This window comes from Linepithema humile, chromosome 4 (assembly GCF_040581485.1).
Source record: "Linepithema humile isolate Giens D197 chromosome 4, Lhum_UNIL_v1.0, whole genome shotgun sequence".
Classification (NCBI taxonomy): domain Eukaryota; kingdom Metazoa; phylum Arthropoda; class Insecta; order Hymenoptera; family Formicidae; genus Linepithema; species Linepithema humile.
The window spans coordinates 10,427,857-10,454,790 of NC_090131.1; the positions used below are offsets into that span (position 1 = coordinate 10,427,857).

At 29.3% G+C, this 26,934-nt stretch overlaps 2 protein-coding genes across 2 annotated transcripts; both read left to right on the forward strand.

The window, feature by feature from the left end:
• The first annotated feature begins 4 nt into the window (after positions 1–4).
• On the forward strand, positions 5–12,153 carry LOC136999291 (uncharacterized). Its single transcript, XM_067352929.1, has 5 exons — positions 5–759; positions 862–877; positions 3,323–3,521; positions 6,382–6,507; positions 8,554–12,153. The coding sequence occupies exon 5, from the start codon at positions 10,134–10,136 to the stop codon at positions 11,970–11,972; it is 1,839 nt and encodes a 612-aa protein (XP_067209030.1). The 5' UTR covers positions 5–759; positions 862–877; positions 3,323–3,521; positions 6,382–6,507; positions 8,554–10,133; the 3' UTR covers positions 11,973–12,153.
• Positions 12,154–19,091: 6,938 nt separating this feature from the next.
• On the forward strand, positions 19,092–24,188 carry LOC136999232 (uncharacterized). The gene is made up of 4 exons (XM_067352776.1): positions 19,092–19,365; positions 22,220–22,584; positions 22,675–23,280; positions 23,831–24,188. The coding sequence occupies exons 2-4, from the start codon at positions 22,236–22,238 to the stop codon at positions 23,947–23,949; spliced, it is 1,074 nt and encodes a 357-aa protein (XP_067208877.1). The 5' UTR covers positions 19,092–19,365; positions 22,220–22,235; the 3' UTR covers positions 23,950–24,188.
• Positions 24,189–26,934: the final 2,746 nt, after the last annotated feature.

Sequence of the window (26,934 nt, forward strand, 5' to 3'; positions counted from 1 at the left end):
ATATGTATATACATCCCAGCAAACACAGAATATTGCAGTAACATTGCGGCAATGTTGCAACATTGTAGCAACATTACAGCAATATTGCAAAATTGCCACAATGTTGCTGCAATGTTCTGTGTTTGCTGGGATTAGACATACATAATTTGTATATACTTTGATGTATATAATGTGTATATATATTGCTGTACATTATATATACATACATTATGCTATTACATTGCACATACATAATTTATATATGCTATACTGTGTATTATGTATATTTATTAATAGATATTATAGTTTATTTTATTATTTATTATATTATTGTATATGTGTGAAGCTCTGGCAATTTTAATTAACTTTTCAACTAACAAAATGAATATTTTTTTATTGCATTAGGCCCAATGCAATAAAGAAAAATATTTAAAGATAGAAATATTAAATAATATAAGAAAAGGAAAAGAAGAATTTATTCTTTTTCTCTTATTTAATATTTATTCCTATTCCTAATATTTTCTCTGTTATGCGTTGGACCTTAGGCCGGTATTCATAGTCCGTTCTTATATTCAAGATTGTCTTAAGTACAGACTTATATTCGCTCTCTTCGTCAGACACAATCTATGTGTGACGAAGAGAGCGAATATAAGTCCGTATTTAAGACGATCTTGAATATAAGAACGGACTATGAATACCGGCCTTAGTATCAGATCACGTGTTCAATCACGCATGCACGTTTCGTCGGGCATATTAATCCCTGCAGTGACACTCCACGTGGTCTGTATTCTTTCGCGTCAAAGTTTCTGTGTAGTAATGATACATACTAATACATTTCAACATTTTACATCATATTATTAGTTTATTCTCTTCGATTATTAGACGAATCTTTCTCAGAGTAAGTACTACAATACATATATTTATAACTTAAATATTTATTTATCCTGTTTAGTCTAACCTCTAATTTTAGCCATGGATAAGTTAGAGAACAAAAATAAAATAAAGTTTCACAGAAAACTTAAAAATAAATTAAATCGATCTCTAGCACTAATTAACAATAATTCTGTATCACTTTATAATTCTCATATCAATGATAACGTTAGAAAAATTACAATTGATAATATTGCTACTGATAGTACAACATTGCATACAAACTCTTGTTATAATAATGATATTAACGTCAATGTTCCATATTACAATGAGTTATCTAATGATGCCGAATCATCAAATAATATTGAATATAATAATAATAGTGCCAAAAATGATGTATCGTTAACTTCAAAATTAGCTACATGGGCGGTAAAAGATAATATAACTTTATCGGCGTTAGGAAATCTACTTTCGATAATACGAGAAATACCGGGATGTGATAATATTCCGAAAGATCCGAGAACGCTTCTAAAAACACCTAATAAAATAATTGTAACACCTTTAGGTTCCGGAACATATTTTTATTTCGGTATAGAAAAAACGTTAAATTTATTTTGTATAAAGCATGGAATCAATATCGAACAAAATAAAGAGTTTTTATTAGCAGTCAATATTGATGGTTTACCTTTAAGCAGAAGTTCTAATAGCTCGTTGTGGCCTATTTTATGCTCGGTAAAATCAATAAAAATTCTTATAAAACAAGTATTTTTAGTTGCTTTATATCATGGTTCAGAAAAACCGAAATCTGCTAATGATTTTCTTAAAAATTTTGTAAATGAATGTATTCATCTATCAAATAATGGAATATTAATAAATTCTTTTAGATATAAATTCCGAATTTTTATGTTAGTTTGTGATTCACCTGCAAAATCATATGCTTTAGCTATTAAAAGTCATACAGGCTATTTTTCTTGCACAAAATGTGATGAAGAGGGTGAAATGTTTAATCATGTACTATGCTTTACGGAAACAGAACGTTTTTGCAAAAGAACCGATATTTTATTTAGAACTGCTGCTCAAGAGGAACATCATATTGGCAAAAGTATATTATTAGATATACCAAACTTTAATATGATAGACAGTGTACCAATAGATTATATGCATAATCTCTTATTAGGTGGCATGAAAAGACTTCTTTGCCATAAACGGTATGGATGGATTTATGGTAAACCACCTCATAAATTACGAGCTTCTAATGTAAATACAATTTCGGAAAATCTTCTAAAATTAAAGCAATATGTTCCTTATGAATTTTCAAGAAAAACACGTTCTATACTTGATTGTAAGAGATATAAAGCTACGGAATTTAGATTTTTTTTGCTCTATGCTGGTCCTATTATTTTAAAAGACGTTTTGTCATCTAAAATTTACAATAATTTTATTACATTAAATCTTGCAAGTTCCATAATGATAAGTCAATATTATTCGAGATTTGAAAACTATGTATTATATGCTCATAATTTGATGAAACATTTTATTTGCCAATCTATTAAAATTTACGGTCCAGACTTTGTATCACACAACATACATAACTTCTTGCATTTAAGTGATTGTGTAAAATTATATGGTTCACTTGATAATTTTAGCGCTTTTCCTTTTGAAAATTACATGCAACAATTAAAGAAAAAGATTCGCAAATCTGCTTTACCTTTACAACAAATCATACATCGTGTGTTTGAGGAAAGTAATATTCAACATAGTTTTTCTATTACGAACAATGATTCTGTAAAGCTATTGATAGAACATTCCAATGGTCCTTTGACAAATAATTGCACATTTCCACAATACAAAAGAATACAAATAAATAATTATTACTTAGATATTTCAAAAAAAGCTGATAAATTTGTAGAATTAAAGAATAATGTAATAGTTAAAATTGAAAATTTTGCTTCTTGTGAAAACTCTATATGTTTATTAGGCTATAGATATAGTAAGCAAGGTAATTTTTATTCAAAGCCATGTTCATCATCCTTATTTAATATCCAATATATAAAGAAGGAAAATAACTCACTTGAGGTATGGAACATTGATTTTATCAAAAGAAAATTGGTAGTGTTACCTTACAAACACAAACTTGTTTCATTTCCATTGTTACATATATAAATTATTGCTAATTTTAAATTGATTTAAAAAATGTATAACATTAATTGTGCTAAAATTTGTAATAATTTTTTTTTAATATAATATATAAATATGTGTATTATTAATTATTATTAATTATTATTAGATTAATTTTTTTCATGTTTTACGTTTTAAAATCTTTACATGCATAAAAATTTTATTCTTTATTATAAATAAGTAAAAATGTGAAATTAGTTGTATTCTATAAACTTGTTTATTTACATATTGTAATATGTAATATGTATTTCTTTTGTTGTAAAATATTCTACAATAACCTAATCGTGATGACAAGATGAGCTGGATTGTCGTAAAATTTGATGGTGAAGAAACAGTAGAAGCTGTACCGAAAACATGGTATATCGAAAAAAATTCACAATGTTATTGGCCACCTGAAGGCACTGTGAAACATGTTATAATAGACTTTATAAAAAAGAAACATCAACCTGCAGCAAATTGGATGCTCTATGAAGCAAGTGTTTTGGGCATTTATGGTAAAAACACACATTTTTATATATATATATATACACTCACCCGAAAAAAAAGCGGTACACTGAAAATGTGGGAAAAATTCATCAAATTTCAACTGACGATAACTTCGTAAATAATAAAGATAGAAAGTTCTATAAAATATGGAAATGAAGCTAAAAATCTCTACTTTAAGAATCAATTTATTTCAATGTTGCAAAATAAATTTATTGAAAATGGCGGATGACAAAGCGCGAGCATGCAAAATTGAAAAATAATGGTTCGAGTTTGCGACGGTGCACGGTATAAACAAAAAATTGTAGCTTATTGGGATCAAAAGCGTACGAAAGTACAGAGTCTCCTCTTTAAAATGCTTTTTTATGCATCTTGATACGATGATTTTTCGCCGAGAGATTCGCATTTGAAGAAAAAGGCAGATTCTTACTTCAAATGCGAATCTCTCGGCGAAAAATCATCGTATCAAGATGCATAAAAAAGCATTTTAAAGAGGAGACTCTGTACTTTCGTACGCTTTTGATCCCAATAAGCTACAATTTTTTGTTTATACCGTGCACCGTCGCAAACTCGAACCATTATTTTTCAATTTCGCATGCTTTTGCTTTGTCATCCGCCATTTTGGAGAAAGTTATCACACATTATTGCGTTATGAATTTTCGAACACTAGACATCCAAACTTTTAAAATGGTTTTTAAAAAATCCTGCTAGCTGTATTACGTGCCGAGATATTCAATTTTGAACCAGACCGAATTGCAAGAATAAGAATTCTGTGGTTATCAGCTCCGCGGTATTTTAAAACTCCAAACTCTCCTTACGGTTATAAGTGTCAATTCTGCTCTTGGCGTTACCCAGGATCAACGGCGTGGACGTGGCAGAAATCTGATCCCGTGTGCACATGTTGGCACGTGTGTATGTGTGTGTGTGTGTGTGTGTGTGTGTGTGTGCGTGCGTGTGTCCGTGCGTCCGTGTGTGTGTATGTGTGTGCGCGTGCGCGTGCGTGCGCGTGCATGCGTGTGTGTGCGCGTGCACCACTGGGATAAGGACCTCATGGCTCGTTAGATCCACGATATTTTACGACTCCAAACCCTCCCGGTGGTGCGTGTACAATTGTGTGTGCGCGCGCGTATATTAATAATGGGTATGACCTCCTCGTGCGCGTATTACCTCATTCATGCGACGAGGCATACTTCTTATTAGTGTTCTAATTTCAGTCTGCGTAATGTCATTCCACTCTATTTCAAGAACTCTTCGAAGTTCTGGCAATGACTGAGGAGCAGGTATATGATTTCGTACTTTTCTGTTAATATTGTCCCATAGGTGTTCAATGGGATTTAAATCTGGACTCATTGCTGGCCATTCGAGTCGATTTATGCCAACTTCATCGCAGAAATCAAGCACTTTTCTCGCAACGTGCGGTCGAGCATTGTCTTGCATAAACAAAAAGTCCTCTCCGATGAAGTGCGCATACGGAACAACGTACGGTATGAGTACGTCTTTCACGTATACATCTGCGTTCATGTTTGCGTCAAAAAAGTGGAGATCTGTGTGAGCATTCGCAGAAATTCCTGCCCAAACCATTACAGAGCCACCATTGTAGCTAGGCCTCTCACTTACAGTACAGTCTGCAAATCGTTCTCCAACGCGACGGTATACTCGTTCTCGTCCGTCTGAAGAATACAGACAAAAACGAGATTCGTCGCTAAAAAGAACGGTACTCCATTCTGCATATGTCCAGCCTGCATGCTCGACAGCAAAATTGAGTCGAGTTACGCGATGGCGACGCATAAGCGAAGGTACATTTGCTGGCCTGCGCGGAAAAAGACCGTGTTCCGCTAATCTGTTTCGAATAGTGTCAACGGATACATTACATTCGCGGACATCTCTTAAATTGTTTCGAATTTGAACAGCCGTTCGATGTCTGTCTCTTAATGAATTTAAAACAATAAATCGGTCATCGTTTTCATTCGTACAACGAGGACGTCCCGAACCAGGTCTTCTTTGGACAGAATTAGTCTCCAAGTACCTAGCATAAGCCCGTTGCACGGTTGACACTGATAAATCAAGTGCCTCAGCAACGTACCTTCGACTTCTCCCATCTTCAATTAACGCTACAACTTGAGCAGCTTTTTCAGGACTTATCGTCGCCATAATTGACCAATAATTTCAATGCGAAAAGATTAATTATTGTTTACTTTGACGAAGTCGTACGAATAAGTAACGCGTCTCGAAAGAAAAAGATCAAGAGAAATCAAGCACTCTTCTCGCAATGTGCGGTCGAGCATAAACAAAAAGTCAGGGCGGAGAAATCACAAAAGATCTGCAGACATCTCCTTCGGATGCAAAACAATTGATTGAAAAATAATGGTTCGAGTTTGCGACGGTGCACGGTATAAACAAAAAATTGAAGAAAAAGGCAGATTCTTACTTCAAATGCGAATCTCTCGGCGAAAAATCATCGTATCAAGATGCATAAAAAAGCATTTTAAAGAGGAGACTCTGTACTTTCGTACGCTTTTGATCCCAATAAGCTACAATTTTTTGTTTATACCGTGCACCGTCGCAAACTCGAACCATTATTTTTCAATTTTGCATGCTCGCGCTTTGTCATCCGCCATTTTCAATAAATTTATTTTGCAACATTGAAATAAATTGATTCTTAAAGTAGAGATTTTTAGCTTCATTTCCATATTTTATAGAACTTTCTATCTTTATTATTTACGAAGTTATCGTCAGTTGAAATTTGATGAATTTTTCCCACATTTTCAGTGTACCGCTTTTTTTTCGGGTGAGTGTATAATTAAATATTCATTATAATACAGCTTATATTTACACTATAAATACATATTAATTTCTTAAATTTTATTAAAGGATAAAAAAACGACGAGAAAGAGAGAGAGAGAGAGAGAGAGAGAGAGAGAGAGGAATAAAATAAAAGTGAAACAACAAAAAAAAAGAAATATAAAGAAGAAATAAGCAGAAAAAGAAAAAGAAAAAGTATGTATATAAATAAATAAATAAATGTAAAAAATGTAAAAAATAATGTAAAAAAAAATATTATACATAAGTCAAAGCGATGAAATTAAAGTACATTGATGATTTAATTTTATACAAATAACAATCTCCATTTGAGAGATCAACTGTGAGAGATATTTGCAATTGCTCGATGATATTTGTTAAAATTCATTTCTTTAAAATTTTAAATACTTAATTACATTATTTAAAAATTTTAAAGAAATGAATTTTAACAAATATCATCCAGCAATTGCAAATATCTCTCAAAGTAGATCTCTCAAATAGATATTGTTGTTTGTATAAAATTAAATCATCAATGTACTTTAATTTCATAAAAATAACAATCTTCATTTGAGAGATCGACTTTGAAAGATATTCGCAATTGCTCGATGATATCTGTTAAAATAATTTTCTCTAAAATTTTTAAATAATGTACGTATAAATAATAACAAAAGGATAGCAGATAATTTTAGCATTAATGATTTTGTGCTTTGATTTGTGTATAATATTTTTCTTTATATTGGCTGGATAACTTAATATTAAAACGGTTTCAGCATTAAAATATTATAGTAAATAGAGTATCAAATTATAATTATTAGCTCAATATTTAGCTATCCAGGCAATGTAAAAAAAAATATTATACATAAGTCAAAGCACAAAATCATTAATGCTAAAATTATTTGCTATCTTTTTGTTATTATGTATACGTACATTATTTAAAAATTTTAGAGAAATTAATTTTAACAGATATCATCGAGCAATTGCGAATATCTTTCAAAGTCGATCTCTCAAATGGAGATTGTTATTTGTATGAAATTAAAGTACATTTATATAATAACAAAATTAAAAATAAATTTTCTAGAGAAACTTATTTTAAATTTTGTTATTTGTATGAAATTAAAGTACATTGATGATTTAATTTTATACAAATAACAATCTCCATTTGAGAGATCGACTTTGAGAGATATTTGCAATTGCTGAATGATATTTGTTAAAATTCATTTCTTTAAAATTTTTAAATAATGTAATTAAGTACTTGAAATTTTAAAGAAATGAATTTTAACAAATATCATCGAACAATTGCAAATATCTTTCAAAGTCGATCTTTCAAATGAAGATTACTTTTTGTATAAAATTAAAATGCATTAATGATTTAATTTCATATAAGAATCTTTATTTGAGAGATCGACTTTGAGAGATATTTGCAATTGCTCGATGATATTTGTTAAAATTCATTTCTTTAAAATTTCAAGTACTTAATTACATTTTAATATTATAATATTTTAATGTTGAAACCGTTTTAATATTAAGTTATCCAGCCAATGTAAAAAAAAAATGTATAAATAATTACAAGAAGATAGCAAATAATTTCAGCATTAACAATTTTGTGCTTTGATTTATGTATAACATTTTTTTTTTACATTGGCTGGATAGCTTAATATTAAAACGGTTTCAGCATTAAAATAGTAAATAGAGTATCAAATTATAATTATTAGCTCAATATTAAGTTATCCAGGCAATGTAAAAAAAATATGATACATAAATCAAAGCATAAAATTATTAATGTTGAAATTATTTGCTATTCTTTTGTTATTATGTATACGTAAATTATTTAAAAATTTTAGAGAAATTAATTTTAACAGATATCATCGAGCAATTGCGAATATCTTTCAAAGTCGATCTCTCAAATGTAGATTGTTATTTGTATGAAATTAAAGTACATTGATGATTTAATTTCATACAAATAACAATCTCCATTTGAGAGATCGACTTAGAGAGATATTTGCAATTGCTCCATGATATTTGTTAAAATTTATTTCTTTAAAATTTCAAGTACTTAATTACATTATTTAAAAATTTTGAAGAAATGAATTTTAACAAATATCATCCAGCAATTGCAAATATCTCTCAAAGTCATATAGTACTTATATTAGTCTTATATTACTTTTTTTGAGTAGTGTATAATAATTTTTTATATTTTTAAAATAAATATAAATATATTAATATTTATTATTTCTTTTGTTTCAGGTACTTTGAGTAAAGTTCTAGAAAAAATTAATAAATATAAACAATAGAGAGACAGAAAAAGAAAAAGGGAAAACAAGAAAAAAGGAGAAGAAAAAAATATCTATTCATATTATAATATTATTAATTAGTTAAATATAATTATTATTATTATATTAAAATGTTTAATTATATTGTGTTGTAATATATAATTACGTTGTATATAAATAGTAATTTTAAACACATAGTTAATATTTTATTACAGTTATATTTATATTATTAATTATTGTGTTGTAATTTATTTTATGTGTAATCTATTATATGTGTAATTGATAATAAATATAATGTTAATCTTAATAAATAATAAATGATAATTGATGGCGATGGCGACGGCGACGGCGACGGCGATGGCGATCGCGATCGCGATCGCGATCACGATCACGATCACGATCACTATGATGATAATAATGTTGATATTTATCATTTTCCTACATATTTGCATGCATTAAAAAAATTCTTTATATATAATTTTTATTGTATACTAACAATTAAAAGAATAAAACAAACTAAATTTTGATAACATATTTGTTTAAATTTAATAAAAAGAATTTTATAATCAATGTAATTATATAAATATATATAATATAATATAAATAATATAAGTATAATATAAAATTAATATAGTGTATACTTATATTTTTGTCAAATGCCGAAGTGTAAGAAAGAGCGAACTTTAAACGAAGAATTTGAATTTCAACGACAATGTCGTGAAAGAATTGCAGAAAATCAACATCGTCGTTATTCAGTTGCTAAAGAAATAAAAAATAAATTAAAAACAGTTGATTATAGAAAATATGCTATAAATGTTACTGGTACAATACATGATAATCATATAACAGAACTGAACAAAGAACATTTTTTAGATATTACACTAATAAACAAACAAATTAGTTGCACTGGTAACATACATACTAATCGCATAATAGAAATAAATAAAGAAATAATTGAAGGAGGTCCTGGAAATACTATATCATTAAATCAGCAAAGTGTCATGCAGAATATCTATCTCATTATCAATCATAGAAAAAACAACCTTGTTTAAATATTAATAGTACAATATTAATTGACAACATAAATGAATACTATATTGTTCTATAGATGTGTCTTGTGTTCATTGCAATGCAAAATATTTTGCAGCCGAAAAAATATCTAATAAAGGCAATTCATTTCACGATTGTTGCAATCATGGCGTAGTATATTTGCAACCATTGCCTGAATTTCCTCAATTTATTCATAATTTATTTGATGGTAGTCATGTAAAATCTAATGATTTTTTTCAACATATTCGCAGTTATAACAGTTCATTTTCATTTGCATCATTTAATGCCAATTTAATTAATTTTCAAAATAGACGACCTGGTCCGTACTGTTTTAAAATACAAGGACAGATTTATTATCAAATTAATACAGCGTTATATGCTGCGCAAAATGAAAGTTCTTCTTACGGTCAACTTTTTATTGTGGATTTAAATGAAGCGATCGATCATCGTCTTAATCAAAATTTGTGTTTAAATTTTGAAATTGTTCAAAACCTTGAACATATAATGCGGAGATCTAATGTATTTGCTCAATCTTATCAAATGATGGGTGAAGAATTAGAAAATCAACGACGTTTGGAAATGGAATCTGGTGATTTGTTACCAGGATTACAATTATCATTTACTTTAAGATCAGGTATGGATCGACGTCGATATAATGCTCAAAGAACTAATGAAGTTGCAGCTGTTTTTCGTACTACTGCTGATGGAGAAATTCCAGAATCATATGTTACAATACGTAATAAAAATACTAAAATTTTGCAAAAAGTAAGTACTATGGATCTAAATGTTGAACCATGGATATATCCATTATTTTATCCATATGGCACTCAAGGTTGGCATCGTGATTTAACAAAATTAAATAGCAATAAACGAATAACAAGAGGACAATATATTAAATATCGTATGGCTATTCGTGATGAATTTAATGTTTTTATATTAGATCGTCGCTTATTTCAACAATGGCTTGTGGATAGTTATGTAAAAATGGAAAAGGATAGAATTGATTATTGCAAAACTTATCAAAAAGAACTACGTTCTGAAACATATCAAGGTTTAAGAGATTATATACAAACTATGGCAAATAATTTAAATGGACGTATTGGCAAAATGGTAATACTTCCTTCCACATTTATTGGATCATTACGTAATATGATGCAAAATTATCAAGATGCAATGGCAATTGTTAGTAAATTTGGAAAACCAGATCTTTTCATTACAATGACTTGTAATCCAAAATGGCGTAAAATTGAAGAAAATCTTTTGCCTGGTCAGCAAGCTTCTGATAGACCTGACATTTGTGCTTGCGTTTTTAACATTAAAAAAAATTATTTAATTGACTTGATTGTTAAGCAAAAATTTTTTGGTGAAGTAGCAGCGTTTATGTATGTTAATGAATTTCAAAAACGTGGTTTGCCTCATGTTTATATGTTGATTACTTTAAAATATAATTTTAAAATAACAACTCCACAGATTGTTGACAAATATATTTCTGCTGAAATTCCTGATCCATCTGACAATCGTATTTTACATGATATAGTTATGAAGCATATGATTCATGGACCTTGTGGTGATTGGTGTTTGGTAGATGGTAAATGTTCGAAACATTATCCGAAATCTTATTTTGAAGAGACTAAAATGGATGAAGATGCTTATCCCTATTATTGTCGACGAAATAATGGTAAAAATTTTAAACGTCCTGGTAGTTATATAGTTGATAATCGTTATGTTGTTCCATATTGTCCTACTTTATCGATTATATTTAATTGTCATATTAATGTTGAAGTAGTTTCAAGTATCAAATCGGTTAAATATCTATATAAATATATTTATAAAGGGCACGATGTTGCTGCTATAACCATTGAACCAATAACAGAAAATGTAATTATTGATCATGATGAGATACACAATTATATCGAAACTCGTTATGTTGGATCTGTAGAAGTTTGTTGGCGTATCCTTGGTAAGAAGTTACAAGATAAAAGCCATACTATAATGCGTTTACCAGTCCATCTTCCTAACGAACAAAATATTATAAATGAAAATGAATCTAATAAAGACACAATAACTTCTGCATCAAGCCAGGTTACTATGTTAATCGATTATTTTTCATTAAATTTGCGTGATGAAGAAGCAAGACAATATTTATATATTGAAATTCCACGCTATTATACATTTAAAAAAGAGAAAATTAATGATAGAAATGTGTCACACTGGGTTAAACGCAAAAGTCACTATAATTGCATAGGACGAATGTATTCTGTTAGTCCATCTCAAACAGAATTATTTCATTTACGATTATTATTACTTACAATAAAGGGGGCTACAAGTTTTAATAATTTATGAACTGTAAATGGAGAATTATATCAATCATTTACGGCAGCATGTTTGGCTTTAGATTTAATCGAAAATGATGATGAATGGAATCGAGCTATGAATGAAGCTGTTGGATGGATGATGCCACGACAACTTTGTAAATTATTTGTACGAATATTATTACATTGTCAGCCATTACATCCTGAAGAATTATGGGATAACTTTAAAACAGCTTTGTCGGAGGATTATGTTCGACATTTTGGTATGTTACAAGGACAAAAGAAAGCATGTATACAAATCAATAATATGCTTTGTACTGAAGGCAAAAGTCTTGCTGATTTTCCACAAATGGAGCAATTATTAGAAATTGAGTTGTTAGACGAAGAGAATGATTATGTGATATTTGAACAAGCTATGGAAATAGGTACCAAACAATATAAACAATTAAATGATAAACAAAAAGAAATAGTTGATCTTGTGTTAAATAAATTAGATAATAATATTTATAATAATAATTATTGTTTTTATATTGATGGTCCAGGTGGATCAGGTAAAACATTTATATATACAACTATTTATCATTTAGCAAAAATTAGAAATAAACACGTGTGTGCAATGGCTTTTACGGGTATTGCAGCGACATTATTACCTGCTGGAAAAACAGTTCATAAGACATTTGGATTGCCGGTTCCATTATTTGCTGATTCAACATCTGCTATTAAAATCCATTTAAAGGAAGCTCAATATTTGAAAAATACAGATATTTTTATCTGGGATGAAGCACCAATGTCACCACGATATGCTTTAGAAATTTTGGATCGAACATTGCGTGATATTATGAACAATAATTTACCTTTCGATGGAAAAATTGTTTTATTAGGTGGTGATTTTAGACAACTTCTGCCTATAAAAGTACATGGTACTCGAAATAAAATTGTGAATCTTTCTATTAAATTTAGTGCTATTTGGAAACATTTTGTAAATTATTCTTTAACACAAAATATGAGAGTTCTTCCAGAAGAAATTCGATTTTCAAAATTTCTTTTAGATATGGGAGATGGCATATTGAATGATTCTACTGATAACATACAAATTCCTGAATGTTGTATAGCACCTATTAATGCTGATATTGTAGAAGATATATATGGCGATTTAATACGGAAAAAATTTAATAGGAAAACATGCTTTGCATGCAAGCCTCTCTCTTTTACCTCTAATAAAAAATATATAATATTTTCAGTAATATAATAATTTATAAAGCATATATTTTGAGAACAAAGAAATCAACAAATGCAAAATAAAATGAAACAAGGCTAGCTACAGTTTTTAATTATTGATGCATTTATATATAAATTGTAACGTAAAATAATATAAAATAATTTTTTTACATTAGTAAAAAGAACAATTTAATAAAAAGATAATTCTATGTTTGCAAGAAAAATAATTTTAAAAATTTTTATAAAAGTTAATTTTATATAAATATATTAAAAATAACTTTCTTCTATATATTAAATAAAATCTTGTTTAGAAATAGATAAAATTTAATAATTAAAAAATTGTAATTAAATAACATTGTTTTATTTATACTATGTTTGTATGTGTATATATAAATATTCTATAAATATCGTTTTAATTTCATGCACAGATAACATACGAAAGGATTAATATATATTTATTATGCTATCGTATACATTTTATATACTTGCTTACAAATGTTCTTGTGCCAGTAATAGATGACATTTTGACAGATGATTGTTCATATAATTCTATAATTTTATAAAGAAAATTATAATTTATTATCATATCTGCAATAACTAAATTATAATAAGTAAATTATTTGAATTTTGTTGAACTGTAAAGAATAATTACTTTATTATTATATGCAACATTTAAAAAATTTCAAGGATATATTTATATATACCTGCAGATTTCCGGTTCTTGTATAATTTCAGATTTATTTTTTTTGTCATTACATGTTACTTCTTTATTAAAATTTGTATCATTTGATAATTTTTTATAAAATGCGCGATTAAACGCAGCAAGTAAAACTGGATAAGCTGTATAAAATAGACAAAAATATTGAAATAAAATATTTAATATTGTAAGCAATGCGGTGCAGCGCCGCCGATTGAGCGTCACTGTACCCCCTTTCCCGCGGTCCTCGCGACCACGCGCGAGTTATCTAATGCGCTGCGTCTAGCGACCTAGGCGTAGGAATATCCTTAATAAGGGCCAATCAGGATTAGCTGATGCAATAGGCGATCCTTGAGCGTGTCACGGCATGTGTGCCGGGCTATTGCCGTTTGAGCAGTTCATGTGACAACACGTCCGTCATGTTTTTCGGTGATCTGTACCACAATGTATGTACGCAAATGTTAATGATATTAATAAATTTCATTATTGTATTATTGTGTTTGCACCTAATATACCGTCCTGCCTTTTGATCCTGACAGATCCTCGATAAGTAACTTCGAGTGGACATTTATGTGATTACCGGTATCGCCATTGCTATTGTGATAATAGTGTCGGTCGTGGATGTACATGCCGTACCCATCGGTGGTGCATCGTACGTATCGCGTAATTACCTAACGTAACGCTTACAATATAATAATAATTTAATAATTTAATTCAAAATAATAGATTAAGAAAAAATCAGCAAATAAATACTGTTACGTCCTACATCCTACACGGTTCTTCTTTGCGCAACTTTCTCACGATCAGTCGGTAAAACTCAAAGAGATCCCTAATGGAAATTTGGCCTTTACAAATAAAAATAAAACCATAAAACTCACTAAGATTATTTCAGACACATATCAAAATTTCCGATAAGATAAATTGTCCTTTGAGTTTCCGGCGATGATCACGTCCGCACCGATAAAATTTTATAACGTCTACACTAAATACCACCACCAGGTACCTCGCCTTATTCCCGCCTATCCTTAAGTTCGATTTCCTATTGGAAATCTATCTTTATTACTTTCCTCCACCCTAAGATTTCCTCAAAGATCCAAAATCTTAAGGAATACCTCCCTTCCAAAACCAAAAAATCTGAGTATAAAAGGAAGGGACCCAGCGAGAGTCAGCGAGTTTTAGTTAGAGAGTCAGCGAGTTTTTAGTTAGAGAGTCAGCCAGTTAGTAGAGAGAGGTTTTTAGTATTACCCGAACAGTTTGAATATTGGAACTTAGAAATAATTCATAACATTTTTAAGTGACTGTAAGTGTTTGTAACAAAATAGATTCAGTAAAGTGTCTGTTAAAACTATTCGATCTCTTTTCTCGTGTACAACCTACACCCTACCTAACACCCAACCACCCAGTTATCTCTCTGAATCAGCACTCAGAACTATTTGCTCCGGTGCGGACCACCGCACGTTGTACTTGGTTTCTGTATCCCCGCTAATCGTGGTGCGGACCACTGCACGCTTTTAGCCTGGAATTTTCGGATTGACAACATTATCCTTCATGCCCAAATCTAAGACGCGACGTGGGGGAGTAAAATACCGTGCGCGCCAATTACTTCTCCAGTACACGAGACCGGTTACGGAAGACAATTCAGAATACATCGGTGCTCAAAGAAACTATTTTGACTACGAATACGAGGATCTGTGCACCGCCTCCGATCAGTTTTCCCGGCGCGAAGGATATAACGCTCATCGGCCGTGGCCCTTCACTCTCATCCCTCTCAGCTGCAATCAGTCTCCGATCGACCCAGTGCGGATACCACTAACTGACCCCAGGAGGATCAAGTACACCTCAAGGCCGACTACACCTGGACTTTAGAATTGGAGATCTAAATACATTTCGAAGACATCCAAGTAGTAAGTCAAATTTTCACAATAATCTCTCTCTCTCTCTCTCTCTCTCTCTCTCTCTCTCTCTCTCTCTCTCTCTCTCTCTCTCTCTCTCTCTCTCTCTCTCTCTCTCTCTCTCTCTCTCTCTCTCCCTCTCCCTCTCTCTCTCTCTCTCTCTCTCCCTCTCTCTCTCTCTCTCTAACACCTCTCCTCCTGAAAATTGCACGAGGTTCCGCCCTTGGTAAAAGGAGTTAATTCTCTTGACCAGAAAAGGGAACCACGAACGATTGGTTGAGGCCTCTAACAGCGTAATATCGATCCTTACGATCGTTGACCTGTTCTCAGCCAAGGGAAATCGTTCGGCTCGCGCGGTCGCCTCCTCTCATACCGACCAGCGAGCAAACACCACAAATTCATACTTTTATTGTTGCGTCCGTTCGTATACCTGACTCCGCCCCTTTCCCTCCTGGTTAGGACATAACATATTATATGCCCATAATTTGATGAAACATTTCATTTGCCGATCTATTAAAAGACTTTGTATCACACAGCATACATAACTTCTTGCATTTAAGTGATTGTGTAAAATTATATGATTCACTTGATATTTTTAGCGCTCTTTCTTTTGAAAATTACATTCAACAATTAAAGAAAAAGATTCGCAAATCTGCTTTACCTTTACAACAAATCATACATCGTGTTTGAGGAAAGTAATATTTAACATAGTTTTTCTAATATTACGAACAATGATTCTGTAAAGCTATTGATAGAACATTCCAATGATCCTTTGACAAATAATTGCATATTTCCACTATACAAAAGAATTCAAATAAATAATTATTACTTAGATATTTCAAAAAAAGCTGATAAATTTGTAGAATTAAACAATAATGTAATAGTTAAAATTGAAAATTTTGCTTCTTGTAAAAACTCTATATGTTTATTAGGTTATAGATATAGTAAGCAAGGTAATTTTTATTCAAAGCCGTGTTTATCATCCTTATTTAATATCCAATATATAAAGAAGGAAAATAACTTACTGAGGTATGGAACATTGACTTTATCAAAAAAAAATTGGTAGTGTTACCTTACAAACACAAACTTGTTTCATTTCCATTGTTACATATATAAATTATTGCTAATTTTAAATTGATTTAAAAAATGTAAAATATTAATTGTGCTAAAATTTGTAATAATCTTTTTTTAATATACAAATATGTCCATTATTTATGGACAATAATGGATATATAAATATATTCATTATTAAAGTATATAAATATGTATTATTAATTATTATTAATTAATAATCATGTTAATATAAAGCCAATAGAGCAAGAGCTGGGTCGAGTTGCTCAAAAATTCATTTTTATTACAAATTAATACATACGTTTCGGCCAAGGAATGTGGCCATCTTCAATGTAAATTTGACAAACAAAAAAAATAAATTTAGTACATAAGTAAAGAAGCGTTGATAATAACAATTAATAAACGTAGTTTTTGATTAAGGAAACGCATCCTGTTAATATAAAACAAAAAAACAACGATTAGGAGCATTCTCAGAGCTCAAACAAATTATTGAAAAAATTATGTGTATAAATACCTCTGATAATATGTGTCGTACAATATTTGTAGTTAGTCTAAATATATATGTGTGAAGCCACAGACCGTCTAACTTGCAAATTAGAGAAACAAACCAGATTTTAAGAAATTAATAAAAAAAAATAAATATAAAATTAGTTAAAAGACAAAATCAAAATACAAGTAAAAGATAAAAACATAAAAAATAATAAATTAATTTTGAAAAATATCTATACCTTGAACGGTTCGTCAAAACTATGTAAAAAGAAATTAGAAATGTGACATGTGTCCACAGCAGTGAGTGGGATTCGACTAGCAAAAATGTAGGACGGAAAGGAAAGAGGGGATAGGTTATAGGAGAGAATTACAGGGTGGGGAATTTTCTAAGTATTGGTAGATATGTATCTGGTAATAATTCGGTGTCCTCCTGTTTATTCAGTCCTATATTCTGTCTTTTTATATGTAGCATTTCGGAAGTTAATCTTTTACTATAGCAAGGTTCTCTGTCTAATATGTCGATTTCGTCCCATTTGAAGTCGTGATTGAATTCCATTCTGTGGCAAGAAATAACTGAGGGAGAGCCTGATTTTTTATTGATATCTGTTCTGTGTTCTTTTATTCTAGTCCGTAATTGTCTTTTTGTTTGTCCTCCGTACGTAGCGTCACAGTCTTGACATGAGATCTTATAGACAATTTCACACTGGTTTATCCTATCCAAAGAATCTTTTCCAGTTTTATTTTTACAAGAGCTGATAAGGGTAATGTCACGGTTGCATTAAACAAAAACGATTATATAAACAAAATGGAAGATATTCTTTCCTACACAGAAACTTATCACATAGTTGAGAAGGACCCAACCAGAAAGTTAACTGAAAACGTGCGAACTCTACTTTTAAGATGGAAGGAAAGGGGCTATATCGACAAGCACACATATTTTCATTTGTTAAAAACTGACGGGATTTTACCGAGAGCTTATGGTCTACCAAAGATCCACAAAACTGGTTTTCCACTTAGACTAATAGTTTCTTCTATTAACAGCCCTCTTTACAATTTAGCCAAATACATACATGAATTACTTTACAATAGTTTTAAAAAACCAAACAGTTATATAAAAAACAGTTTTAGCTTAGTCAAAAAACTTAATGGAAAACATATCAATCCTGATACTTCCCAATCAGCAGACAATGTTTTTTAAATAAATTTTTAATATTTATTTTTTATTAATTGTACATTGTATAAATAATTGTAAAAATAATATTTATCTAATCTTTATTAATAATTTATTTAACATAAAATATTCGTTAAAAATAATAATTTAGAATAAATGTTTATGTAATGTTTATGTAACATTTATTAAACATAAAATATTCGTTTAAGATAACAGTTTTAAAAAAATGTTTAAGTAATGTTTAGTTAACATTTATTAAATATTTACTTATATTTTCACATAATGAAATAATATTCGTTTAAAATAATAACTTAGAATAAATGTTTATATAAGGTTTATTTAACATTTATTTAATATTTATATATTTTCACTTTTACATGAATTATTTATTTGCATAATTGATGAATGAATATTGAAGAAACAATCTAATGTTTATTTAATCTTTATATGCATTAAATTATATAAAATAAATAAAATAACTAACTATTAAAATAAATAAAAAACCTAATAAAATAACTAACAATTATTTTGATATTTATTTCAATCATGTTATTTCCCACACAGCACATGATATCATTCGAATATTCTGTAGTCATACTGTGAATATACGTACTGTACATAATATACTGAGAATATTTCTATAACATCTCTTACAGTATATTATTTTTCGTATATTCTCAGAATAATAATAATGACATAACCTGTGCTAATTGGATGAGCGTGGTCACGTGGTTTTCTTCTCGAGATCGTGCCGACTGCAGCATGCTGCAGGCACATGTTTTGCCATTGTTAAACATTGTATGAGGTTACGTGATTCACGATCCGCTGTGTAGTTGCTGTGATTGTCGAGTAAAAAATCTTTGAAAAGTACCTGAAAATAAGAAAGGTATGTATACTTTTAATTCCTTGCATCTCATGTAAATATATATTTAAATATATTCCTATATTTGTCATTGAAGAATATGCCAAAAGATGTACCGTTTCATGAACTTTCCAAGAAAGCCAAAATACGAAGATTAAACGCTGAACATGAAGAAAAACTTAGTTCAACCGATTCTTCAAATGAATTCGATCAATCGGATATTCAACAATCATATACTTACGTTAGAAACAATAACTGCAAAATACCAGATTTTCTTCATCATCTTCAAAATGAATCAGAACTTTCTCATCATTCTGAACTTTCTCATCATTCTGAACTTTCTCGTCATTCCGAACTTGGTCATTATTATGAATTTTCTGATAACTTTGAATATTCTGAATACTCTAGTTTTGAATACGAGGCTAATGATTCTGGAGATAATATTTTACATGAGAATATCGATCCTAATGATTTCTCGCCGCATTCACCATCTAACTCAAGCAGTTTTCAATCTAGCAAAAATTCGGTTTCTGGGAACTGGAAAGTGCTTAAATTTCTTCGCAGTTGGGCTTTGAAACATAATATAACACACGAAGCTATTTCAGACTTACTTAAAGGTTTGAAAGAAAATCACGAATGTTTTGCTAATGATGAAACTCAATTACCTGTCAGTGCACGAACATTGTTAAAAACAAAAGTAAAGTTAATTAAAAAAGTTGTTGAGCCTGGCTATTATATCCACATTGGATTACAAAAACAATTATTAAAAATTGCTCCTAAGTATTTAAAAACTGTAGATTCTTTTAAATTATTAATAAATATCGATGGATTACCTCTGTTCAAAAGTTCACCTGATCAAGTATATCCTATATTATGCACTGTAGTATCCATTCCACAGTTACGTAACAAAGTGTTTTCTATAGGAATATATTACGGTAAAGATAAACCTTTAAATTTAGAAGATTATTTACAAGATTTTATTACAGAAATTAATACACTTCATGAGAATGGCCTTTCTTTTGGGAGTCGCACTGTACAGTTAAATGGTATTTATTTTGTTTGCGATGCTCCAGCAAAAAATTTAATCATGGGAACAGTATCGCATACAGGTTTTTATTCCTGCACTAGATGCACTGTTCGCGGTGTTACGTCGGACAACCGGCGAATCTTTCTTGATTTAGAAAGTCCTGCTCGCACTTGTGAAGATTTTTTACAATGGAAAGATCCAAAGTTTCGTTGTAAAAATACTCCTCTTACTAATATTGTGGGTTTAGATTTTGTGCATCATTTTGTTCTTGATTATTTACACTTGCAATGCCTTGGAGTAATGCGTTCGATGATAGTAAATATGTGGTACAAGGGAGCAATTCCTCATAGACTTTCGGCTGCTCAAATCGAATTGATGTCAACTCTTCTTGTTCGATTTCAACACTGCATTCCTGTAGAATTTGCAAGGAAACCTAGAGAACTAGACATTGTTTTGCGGTGGAAAGTAACAGAATTTCGATTATTTATTCTGTATATAGGACCAATTATTCTAAAAAGTGTTCTGAGTGAAAAGAAATATATTCATTTCTTAGAATTTAATTTTGCAATGAGAATTTTATTAAACTCAAATCTTTGCAAAGAACAAGAACTTCGTCAATTTGCCAAAGCACTTTTAAAACACTTTGTTCAGTCGACTATAATATTATATAATCAAAACTTTATTGCCCACAATTTTCATAACAATATTCACATAACTGATGATGCAGATTATTTTGTCGACAAATTAGATGATTTTATCTTACATACGGTATCTGCATTTCCCTTCGAATATTATATGCAAAATATTAAGAAAAAAGTTAGAGGACGTAATAAGCCACTTGAACAAATCGGACGACGAATTAAGGAAATAATGTCGTTTGAGTTTAATTATTTCACAGATCTAGATAATAAATTTCCAAAGTTTTTATATCCCCATAATGTTGGTCCGATATTACCAGATTGTACACGTCAGTACCGTGGTGTTGCTCTTGAAAAATTTAAAATATTTAATAAAAGTCCAAATAACTGCTGTGGTACTGCTACCGGAACTATTATTCAAATTGAAAACATAGCTTTTTGTGAGCGTTTGCAGATTCCAATTGTTATCGGTAGAGAATTTATTAACAAACGTAATTTCTATACTATATCTTCCGAGAGTTCCCGCGTAGGAGTATTTAAAGTTAATAAACTGTCTAATCTCAAAAAGTGGCCATTGTCAGAAATTAGTATAAAATATGTACAATTGCCGTACAAAAATAGCTATGTCGTATCTTCCATTTTACACTGTGACACGCTTTAATTGCTTAATTGAGCAATATATAATACATTTTCAAATGCTATATCTTACTTTTCTATTTCACTCTATTCTTTTCTCTTTTTTCTGGTATTTTGTGTATAAATATATATGCATATATAATCGTTAACATATGTAACAAGAAACATATCAGGTAAAAATTATTCATATATATATGTACATTTATATATATAAAATATTAATATTTATACACATATATGTATGTGTGTGTATTAATTTGTCTATAATATATGTATATATATATGTATATATATATATATATATATATATATATATATATATATATATATATTATTATATATAGTATTACAAAATATTATTCAGAACATTATGTATCCAAAAAGCTTATGTAATAAAATATTTTACATAAGCTTATTAGACACATAATGTTCTGAACATGTATATATTCTATACATTCATGTATTCTATACATATTATGTATAAAAAAAAATATATATTTATTTTACATTTATTCTATACATACATATATATATATATATATATATATATATATATATATTTCTTTTGTATTTTCAGAGCAGTTACGATTGCAATGAGTTATTTAATAAATTCGGCAGATACAATTCTGCTGAAAGAGGACGAGAGTTCATTACATGATGTATACGATAATGGTAGTAATGAAAAATCAGTATTTATTGCAAAAACGCATACCGAGGATGATATAGCACAGTGGTCTGTTGTTTATTTTGAAAGTGACGAAGAAGAAGATATTGAGGGTTTCAACGATCTTATTCCGTCTTCATGGATTACATCGAGTGGGACATTGAGTTGGTATCCTATGAATGAACATCAAGCAACAATACATAAATTGGTAAAACAGTGCGCAAAACCTAATTTGAAGTGGAATTGTTTTTCCATCAAAAAGATAGAAGAAAACATTGGTAAATTTTATGACGAGATAATTGTTTCGTTCATGATTTGTCTACCATTTTACGCATTTTTGTCATAACTTTTGTTTATAACTTTTACAGAAAATTATGATCGAGGAATGAAAATGCTCGTAAAAATTGCAAAAAATCCTAATGCCACGTTATATTCAGATATGGAGGAAAAGGGAAAGGGAAAACGATTAAAAAGAGCGAATATTAAATATTTTGATGATTTGGAAGAAAACAACGAAGAAAGAAGCAAAGAAAATAATTTTGAAAAGAAACGAAATATGCAACTGATGTTACCACCACTTCCAAAATTAAAGAAACCGACGCGAGAAAGTCAACCATTGTCTGACAAAATGAACAAAAAAGTGAAACAGTTATGCAGAGACAAAGCCTCATCATCTTTGGATAATAATGAACAACTGCCGAGTGTTGTCTCAGATGAGATAAACATTCCTCATACAGTACCGGAGAACAAAAGTTACATGGAACGTAAGGGATTAAAACTCTTAAAAGAAAGATCCTTTGTGACAGAAATGCATAAATCAACATCTGCAACAATTGCTTCAGAAGAAATATGCAAATTTGTGGATCAAATAAGCGGATGTAAGATACGTTCTAAAATAAATCATAAATGTGCTTACACCTTAGAAGGAACAGTTACATTAGAATCTCTTGCAGATGCAATTTGTCATTTCAATGGTATGTTGACTATCTTTGTCTATATATCAATGTAAGGTTTTATTATTGCATAGTATATATTCTATAGTAAGTCAAGATATATTTTTAATTAAAATATGCAACTCTTAGTGCAGATCACAACTAAAATTTGTTTATTTTATAATTCAATTAGCAAACGGATTGAGTGCAAATTGTAGGCAATAAAATCATTACATAAATCAACTTTAATTTTTGGCAGCTTGTTATTGATTATTCAAATTTAGTAAATGTTAATAAAATATTGTTTTATATATATCAATCCTATCCTATTTTAAAATTATTAATACGATTTTAAAAATAATTTTTTTCTAAAATTATTAATACTATAATAAAATAAATATAATAGTAAAATAATTATTAAAAATAAATCAAATATTTTAATATGTCAATATTTCATATCAAATATTAAATTAGCTTACAATCCAATATTTCATACCAATTATTGAAGTGTCACAAAATCAATAACTTTTGAATCCAATATTAATTTAATATCACTTCTTTTCTTATAATTATTATTTTGTATTATTTTCAGCTGAAATATCATCATGTAAATTAATCTTACGTAAGACGGACAAAAATGTTGAAAGTTTTCTGGAAACACAGACAATAAACAAACCTGAAACTAACAATCCCGCTCCTATTACAATATAAGATTTGGATGAATTTCCATTAACAAATTTAGATGATCTAAAGAAAATCGAGCGGAGACTTAAAAAAGACGAAACTTTTCATTTGAAAATGGTAAGATATTTGATTTTTTCTCAAACTTTATTTCAATTTTATACAATTTCAATTTTATACAATTTCAATTTTATACACAATTAAAATTTTATACCATTTGTAGGTCGAAGCTTTACATTTACAAATTAAGGGAGAATCGATTCAAAAACAAGTAAACTCCGTGCTTCGAATGATTCTACATGATACGTTGGCAAGTCTGTTTAATTGGAAAGGTCAACGAGGAACTAAATTGAAATTAGCAAAACGCCGAATCAGTAAAATAATGATCGGTAAGATCATATTATTTCACAATTAAATCTGTTGAGATTTTTTTGTAATTTATAGGTTTTATTTGTGTGTTTTAATGTTATTTATATTTCTTTTTACAGAAGCAGTGGCTAAGGAATTTCCTATAATAAATGAAACCATGTTTGGTAGGAAAGCGGGACCATGGCTGGCTCAGGCCAGCTTTCGTATAAAAAAGTAAATATTATCACATATTTTACATTATATAACATTTTTGTAATAATTTTTTATAAGTACTTAGAAGTGATCAGATTGCACAATATTGAAATGTTGCAATTTGATTACTTTTGTATGTGTGTGATAGTACTTATAAATCTTTGATTCATATATGCATGCCATTATATTTGTTATTGTTTATTAATATTAATATATTTGTAACATTAACAGATATATGAAGAAAGACAATGAAATTCATTCAAACAACGACGAGAGTTCTGAAAATGAGAGTTTTGTAAACGAAGAGAGTAATGAAGATAGCGAATAAAAAAATAATAATAATTACACGGAAAAAAGATTAATTAATATAGGGACAGCTAAAATCTTAGCTGTCCCTATATTAGCTAATATTTTGCTATAGTAACTAATCTTTTTTTTTCCGTGTAATAATATAAATATACAAAAATGATATTATATTAAAAAAAGCATTTGAATATATTATGAATAAGATGGCAGTAAAGGATTAATATAGTTATTGTGATTGTTATATTAATTAAAGAAAATATATAGATTATTAGTTTAGGATTTAAAATTAATAAGGTATATTTTTAGTTTTAGAATAAATATTAAGCAATTATTAAATTTTTGATACATAAAACATAAGAAATATATTATACATATATATGCATTATATATGTACATTTATATTTTTATATATTATATCAGAGTTATAAATTCAAATGTATAACAAAGTATGTATAACAAAGTTGTATAGCATTTGCACATTAAAAGAATATCTTTAAAATATGTTTATTAATTATTCATCTAAAGCAATTTAAAATATAAAATAAATATTTTTTACAATTATAAATAAACATTTAAAAACATTTGTTTAAATATTAAAATAAATATTTTTTAAATATTAAGAAACATTTTTCCAAATGTTAAAATAAACATTTTTTAATGAATAAAAGAGGACTTAACACATTATTTTAACGTTTTTTAGAATGTTTTAAAAAATGTTTTCCAAAAATTTTTACAAACATTTTAAAAAACATTGTTTGCTGATTGGGTTGCATCGCTTCGTTAGATGTGGTATCTTTGTTCACCAACGTACCGATTGAAAATACGGCTGATAGCATAAAAAAACGATGGGGTCAGATAATAGGTCATACTTCCATACCACTCAATGAATTGGTTATGGGTATCACTCTTGTTCTGAATTCCACGTTTTTTAAGTTTAACAATAAGATGTACAAACAAGTTTTTGGTACACCAATGGGCTCTCCATTATCCCCCATCATAGCAGACATTATTCTGCAAGACTTAGAATGTTTAGCCATAGAACGTTTACCATGCACACCGTCTTTTTATTTTAGATATGTTGACGACATCCTTATTGCAGTCCCTAACGACCTTCTAAATGAAACTTTTTCCATCTTCAATTCCATACATCCAAGATTACAATTCACACTGGAAGTTAGTAATAAAAATCAGATAAATTTTCTCAATATTTTAATTATTAATGACAACTTGAAAATTATTTTTGACATTTTTCACAAACCTACATACTCGGGAAAATATTTAAATTTCTATTCACACCACCCTTTAACGCACAAAAAAGGCGTTATTTTTGGCATGGTTGATATGGTACTATTGTTATCCCATCCACAATTTCAACAGAAGAATTTGGAAAATATATTAACAATTTTGTTAAACAATAGTTATCCAGATTTTATTTTCTCAACTATTAAAAATAGAATAAAATTTCATATACACAAGAATTTTAACAAAAAGGACAACAATAATAATGCAAATACTAATAATAATAACAAAAGAAAGATTTTTACGATTCCATATGTGAAAAATTTATCAGAACAATTTGTTCAAATTTCAAAAAAGAACGATTGCATGTTGGCTTTTTCATGCAACAATAAATTGAACAAATTCATAAAAACTGGAAAAGACTATTTGGATAGAATGAACCAGTGTGAAACTGTCTATAAGATTTCATGTCAAGACTGTGACGCTACGTACGTAGGACAGACAAAAAGACAATTACGGACTAGAATAAAAGAACACAGAACAGATATCAATAAAAAATCAAGCTGTCCCTCAGTTATTTCTTGCCACAGAATGGAATTCAATCACGACTTCCAATAAGACGAAATCGACATATTAGACCAGGGCTCGGAATTATTTCATCTTTTCGGCCGATTCTCATGGTATAAGCCTCCTTTCCTCTCTTTACCGTGCGCGCGGCAGCCGCTAGAGCCAGCGCCGCACAGTGGGGCCAAACGACATTTCGTGTTTCAAAAAAGGCTACAGTCTCGAAATGTTAACCGATTTTGATGCTTTTTTTTTTAAATGAAAGCTAACAAAATTTGCAATAACTTTGTGGAGATAGATGTTTGTTTTTTTTTTTTTTTATTAAATCACATAAAGAAATTAAAT